This window comes from Triticum aestivum, chromosome 5D, assembly GCF_018294505.1.
Source record: "Triticum aestivum cultivar Chinese Spring chromosome 5D, IWGSC CS RefSeq v2.1, whole genome shotgun sequence".
In the NCBI taxonomy this organism is placed as follows: Eukaryota; Viridiplantae; Streptophyta; class Magnoliopsida; order Poales; family Poaceae; genus Triticum; species Triticum aestivum.
Genome location: NC_057808.1, coordinates 409670280 through 409677096, shown reverse-complemented (window position 1 = coordinate 409677096; position 6817 = coordinate 409670280). Strand labels below are relative to the sequence as shown.

General features: G+C 45.8%; 1 protein-coding gene across 1 annotated transcript; it reads left to right on the top strand.

Annotated features, from left to right (window-relative positions):
- The first annotated feature begins 2462 nt into the window (after positions 1-2462).
- On the top strand, positions 2463-4659 carry LOC123122201 (sister chromatid cohesion 1 protein 3). The gene has a single exon (XM_044542345.1). It carries the CDS (start codon positions 2577-2579, stop codon positions 4455-4457), a length of 1881 nt encoding a protein of 626 aa, XP_044398280.1. The 5' UTR covers positions 2463-2576; the 3' UTR covers positions 4458-4659.
- Positions 4660-6817: the final 2158 nt, after the last annotated feature.

The following is a 6817-nucleotide window of genomic DNA, read 5'->3' as shown; positions in this document are numbered from 1 at the left end:
TCCCCAACGTTGCGTTATGGGCTGTTGTTCTACAAATTGAGTTTCAAGCCTTGGTGTGTACACACCTTCTGCAGCGACTCAGGAAATGCATGAACTTTTTTCAAATGCATGAATTTTTTTTAAATCCATTAGCTTTTTCTTAGTTTTTCTGAATTTTTTTCAAATTAGTGAACTTTTTTAGAATCATTAACTTTTAAAATCAATGAACTTTTTGTGGGTTTTTTTGCATTAACTTTTTTCAATTTCACGAACCTTTTTTTCATTTTTTGTGAACTTTTCTGATAAGTCAACGGTCGTCGATCAAATGGGAACCGACCAAACCGAGTGAACCAGGGCAATAAAAAACCGAGTGAACCTGGCTGCCTTTTTTGAGTGACCGAGTTCTCCTAGCAGCGTTCGCAACTTCTAATTTGGGTCGGCCCATGAGCGTACGTGCGTGGGCGCCAAATCTCTTTGAGTGATGCAGAAGGCGCCGATTATGAGCACTCCTTGAATTGACCATACACTCACTGGGAAGGATTTGATTTATTGGTACTCAGTTATAAGGTATCCTCTCAGTACAAGATAGGTGATGTGCTACAGGATGTGCTTGTGACACAAAGGGGATTTTGTCTAGTGCGAGAGCAGCACATTGCACAGTGACATCCGTGGCGCCAACGTCTGATCCTGATGAGTTTGGGTCACATCGTCAGTTCCTTGTCGACATCTGGCACCGGAACAAGAACATCGACGGGATGGTTGCGTGGCGTTGATGAGTTTGGGTCACACCGGCAGATCCTCGTGGGCATCTAGCACTGGAGCAGCAACTCCGACAGTATGAGGATGTTGCAGTGTGCTCACACCAGTGTGGAGTGGCAGTAGTTAGATCCTAAGACATGGGTGGCCCCTCATGTATGTGCCCATGGTCTAAGTGGGAAGACAAGCCGCTAATATGCTAGTGCATATGTGGCTTGGCACGGTGTACTAGAGGATGCGACTATTGAATGGTCTTTTGTCAAGATGTTGATTGGAGCACTTCTTCACGTCTGAAGTGAGAACTTTTGTTACGGTCTTTATTGATCGTACCGAATAGTAGCGGACTTGGGTCGTTACTTTGTTGAAGACGTTATCTACTTGTTGTTGCTCATGTTCATGGTCTGTTTTATTCCCAATTGTTGCCCGTGTGAAAAGAAAGAAGAGAAATTGGGCCATGTTTCCCGAGAGAGACTGCCTTCTCTCAGGCCAGCAGTCTTGTACTTATAGTCGACTGCTCTATGATGATCTGACCTCTTTCCTGGGCTCTGCTTGCTCGTCTACGCTCCGACCAATTCAGTCAAAATGGCCTTTGTCGATAGTCTCGGCAACCAAGATATAAATCCTTCTTCATGTTGTCTCCGACCGGACATGCGGACGATGGCGCAGGGACGTTTAATCCTTCTTAAAGGTATTGAGTTGGAAGAAGTCGTCTTACTCATACTCCCCCTGTCCAAAATTATTTGTCTTAGATTTGTATAGATGCGGATGCCTAGGCACAACATGGAGGTAATATATGTTAATTCCATATCTTAAAATGGTTTGAGATTTGTTACTTTTGTTTTGTACTATATTTAATAAGAATGATTGTGTGCGTTGCAACTATCCTTTTCACGGGAAAGAATTTGGATTGATGGATGTCTAACGGAGCTTTGAGTATCCCGCGCAGAGCTGGCCAAACGGGCCGGCCCAGCCCATCTTAATCGTGCTTGGCACGGCCCGACACGCCGTGGCACGATTATTAGTCGGGCCGTGCCGTGTCGCCCCGTGTGCTGCCTACTCCAGTCCAGGTACAGCACAGGAGCAATGCGGACCGGCCCGACGGCACGCCTGTTTGCTAGGTTGTTGGCCTGATAGGCTGTTATTTGGGCCAATTTTGACCTATTGGGTTGTTTCTTATGCCATTTATATACAAATATATATATAAATAAAAAAGGTAAACATGCCGTGCCATGCCGACCCGCATGCCCAGCCTTCAGGCTCAGGCATGGCCCAAGGCGTGCCGTGTGCCTGGCACGACCCGATTAGAGCGTGCCGGGCTTGGCCCGTCATGTGCCGTGCCAGTGTGCTCGCGGGCCGGCATGCCAGGCCCGGCCCGTTTGGCCAGCTTTGATCCCGTGGGTCGGAAGGAGAAGAAAGCACGGTTCTTTTTGTATTTTTTCTTTGGCTGGAAAAAATGGGGCGTGCGAGGAGGAAATTGGTGTGGCCGTCCGATGAAAAAGGCGAGATTTTTTTTGAAGGGAAAGACGAAACCTTAGCAGCACAGAAAAAGAAACTTCCCGCAAAATAATCCCGCCAAAATTGATCCCCCACCCCCCACCCTCCACCCAAAATGATCCCGCCAAAATTGAAACTTTCCTCCCAAAATGATCCCGCCCTCCATTTCATCTTCCCGCCGCCCCCCATCCCAGCAAGATAACTTCCCCCCAATCCAATCCCGCCCCAATCTCATCTTCCCCCCCGCCCTCCCGGCCTTCGCCGCCGCCACCTCCGCCGCCGCAACCAAACCCTAGCCCGCCCGCCCGCGAACCCCACCCTCCCTCCCTCTCCACCAGGCCGCAGCGATGTTCTACTCCCACTCCGTCCTGGCTCGGAAGAGCCCGCTGGGCACGGTGTGGATCGCCGCGCACCTCGAGCGCAAGGTCAACCGGACGCAGATCGACGGCGTCGACGTCCCCTCCTACGCCGCGTCCATCATGGACCCCGAGGTGCCCATCGCGCTCCGGCTGTCGGGGCATCTCCTCCTCGGGCTCGTCCGCATCTACTCGTGGAAGGTGAACCACCTGTTCCAGGACTGCAACCGGATGCTGAGCGCGGTCAGGACCGCCTTCGCCTCCATGGAGGCGATAGATCTGCCGGTTGATGCGGACCGTGCTCCGTTCGAGGTAATCACCCTGCCGGAGACCTTCAGCCTGGATGACTTGAGCCTTGATGATGCGATTCGTCAGATGGATACGCCGGATCGTCATCGGCGGACCTCTGATCAGATCACCTTGTCTGGAGAAGGGTATGTGATGATCACCCTTGATGAGGATGGTGGAGCAGAGTTCACGTCTCCTGCTGGTCGATCTTCAGGATTTGAGCCTGTACAGCATGAGCAGGAGACATTCCCTCCGTTTCTAGAGGATATTATTTCTGTAGATCCTCCTCCCCATGGCAGTTTTTCAGTGACCCACCAAGATACACCAGAAATATTGCGTCGAGCTTCTGAGAGTGCGTCAAGGTTTGAAGATGTTATTGATGGCGGTGACCCCATGGATGAAGATCCGTCGCCGTTCATAGAGAAGGTTACCACGTCACCAGCAATGCTCTCACCTGTATCCCCTGTGCTTCGGACATCCATTCCCAATGCTCCGACACGTATCAGCCATGAGCGTGTTGAAGAAGATGAAGAACCAGCAGGTGACGCTGGACTCTTGGCACCTGTAGCATTTGTCCTTGAACCATCTCCACCACCTCAAGTACAAGGTAACAGGAGAAGGAGAAGGGCGAATGTACAGGAGAACAGGAGAAGGCCTGCAATTGATGAGGAAATTGTGCTCTCCAATGATTATATGAGTAATCAAATTGATGGCATTGAACTAGGTAGGCTGGCTCGCAGGAGGAAGATACTGCCCCATACAGCAGTGGATGTGTGGAGGTTCAACAGGATAAGCCAAAAGGACAGCCTCTTCTCTGAACCTCTGGTGCAAGGAATGTGCAGTGATCTTCATAAAGCTTATGAGGGGAACTACCCTCGTGTGAGTGACTCTGATGCTGATGCTGTAAACATTGGTGACGAAGATGCACCTGCACCTGACGGGAATGCTCAGCCTGCTGATGTTGTGAATGTTTGTGACAAGGAGCAGAGTCACTCAATGTCTCTAGTAAATGGAGAGGCAACACCATTTGATTCGCCACCTGAGCTCCCTCGCTTCTCTCCACGAAAGGATCTATCTCCAGTAAGAGAAGAAGATCACACCCCTTTTGAAACCCCTGGTCGAAGTGGAACCCCGCGGTCTGGACTTGGAGGAACTGGTGTTACTGTACCACTAACACATTGCAGTTATGCATCACTTGGAAAAAATACTGTTGAATCTGATTTCCCATTCGGTACTGACGATCTTGACGAAGATCTACCGGGGTTTCCTGGGCTCATGAATACCCCTAGCATGATATCCAGTGCGGGTACCAGCACCACAGGATTAGGCAGCATCATGTCTACCAGGACAAGGGCTGCCGCCCAGTACTTCAAAGGTATGATGTCTTCAGCCACGTCAGAAGACCAGCCAGGGAAATTCAGTTTAAGCAGAATCTTGGACGGGAGGACAAAGAAGCAAGCTGCAAGCATGTTCTTTGAAACATTGGCCCTGAAGAGCTATGATTATATCGATGTCCATCAGGAAGAAGCGTATGGCGATATTTCAGTTTCGGTTAGACCGTCACTCTCGAGCGCTAAACTTTGAACGACTCTGTTTCCCTTCAGTTCAATTAGACTATTTTCTTTTGCTTTCCTGGCCTGTGTAATATCAGTCCTGGTTTAGAATAGTGCTATGTTACTTATGCCTTCTAAGCTTCGTGTAATATTTGGTGTGTATCTCAGTTTGTCTCAGTTCTGTTCAGAACCTGGAAATGCTAGTGTGAGTGGAGCTGAAGGTGTTTTGTATACATTGTAATCTGTTTCAACCCTCCTTGTCTTTGCACCTGTGCTGAGCTACCGACGTGTGATTTTATTGGTTGATTTTTTGCTGTGTGACTGGTGTTGCCTATGGGAAGGAGGGAGTTGAATATTGATTTAGATTTAGCACATGAATTTAATTCTTTTGGTATAATTCTGATTTATCAGTCAATTTGATTGCTGACACCGTCCAGTAATAATGTAGACACACATTTTGCAGATGATACATTTCCTTTCAGGCTTTCTTCAATTGTCTGGCCCAGAAAGTAAGAATCTGGTAAATAATATCAAAGTAGTGATCTAAAACGTCTTATTACTTTACAGAGGAGATTGCACTCAGAGACCTTTTCTCTTAATGTTTTCCAGCGGTGTGTCAGGAACTAGAGATGAATGGTACCAATCATATCCCTGCAGGTAAATTAACAGAATTATTTTGTAACTCGGTTAGTTGCAGAGCAACTAGGTCAACCAGGTTAGGATTTTGCTTTTCCTCTTCTCACTCTATATCATGTTAGTCATCCCTGCTTAAGCTCTAGCCTGAACAGGGGAAGCTTCCTGTGCTATCTGGATCCTATGTACCACTTGTACCTTGCCTTCATATTTTAAATTTTGATCCACCAAGAAAAAGCCAGTGGTTATAGGAACTTTTATTTGTTTCTCACCTGGAAGTTATCATGTAATTCTTGAATTAGTTAGCATTCATTTCTAGATGTTACCCTGTGGAACTGAAAAATGAAACAATATGTGCTTCATCATGTGGTCCTGGCTTCTTAGAAAGAGTTTTTAATTTGTTCTCAACAGAAATTCTTGCCTAAATCTTGCAATGGAGATAGTATTAAGAATGGGGCTGAAGTTTTCCTCTGATGTTTGTCCAGTTAAGGTACCAAAACTTTTCACTCTCCAAGAACAAGCCTGTGGTTAGCGACTTCTGTTTGTTGCTCACATGAAAGTTACCTGTAATTCAGTAATTGTTGAATTAACTAGAGATTATCTATTGATGTTTATTCTGTGGGTGGAACTAATGAATGAACTTCTGTTTATTCACATGTCTGAGATAGAGGGGTCCTAGTTTACGCATAATGCATCTTATTGTTCTGTTTACATGCACCTTACTGAATGGTCTTACGCCAGGGAAGGCACCGCACAACAAGCTACACCTAGGTTGGTGCCATAAATATATGTGATATCTGGGCCCCTTTAGGCTTAAGATCACCAACAATTTATAGTTCTTGAAGAGGCATGCCTGATTTCAGGACCAAAGGTTAGTGATTTTGGTCAATGTTAGCTTCAGGATTGAGCAATGATGTTTATATTTTGGTTAGATTCGTTTAAGTGTGCTAATTCAGTCATATTCACATTCACAGTGTTATATGATGCCAAGTCTTATTTATGCCATTATTGTTTGGGCATTACCTGAGGGAGAGATCTGTTGATGTGCAAGGTAGGTTAATGCTTAGCTTCTCAAGGTTCACCTGGTCTATAATTTATCTTAAATTGTTAAATGGTTTTGTTGTGATACACCAATACTTGTTTGGAGGACAGTGGGGCACTAAATAAAAAATTATTTGGAAGGTCTCCTATCTGATTTTCTAATTTGATCTTCACTACTAAACTTTTGATCTTGCTTGCTATCTCTTTGATTCTGCCCGCATCAGAACTTGAAATTATCTTATTCTTGTGACATTTCTTGGTCATGCTCTACTACTGGACTATTGCTTCAGACCAACCAGTAAATACTAGGATACTGAGGCATCTGTGACTTCACTTGAATAGGATAGACATACTGCCATAGGAAGGTAAGCTAGGTTTATGTCGGGTAGAACATTTCCTATCAACAGCGATGCACTAGGACTTCTCCATAACAGATTTGGAACTGCAATGTTTGGTTTACTTAATTTTAGTGCTCATTGTCAGATTGTCAAATTTATTGAAGCAATATATACTGGAAGTTCTGAACTATAAATGGGTTTATTATCTTATATTTGGTTTCGATTGCAGACGGAATGTTGCTACGCATAGGTATAGTGAGCCTGCTTACGGAAACGCATGGAATATCAGCGTGTTATATTTGCCTTTTCAGTGGCTGTGGCCGATGACACTTTTGTGATGACTACTAATTTGCGCACTCAATTTTTTTATTTGTCCAGC

Coding starts and splice junctions, on each gene's coding strand:
- LOC123122201 (XM_044542345.1), top strand. CDS start 2,577: ATGTTCTACTCCCACTCCGTCCTGGCTCGGAAGAGCCCGCTGGGCACG.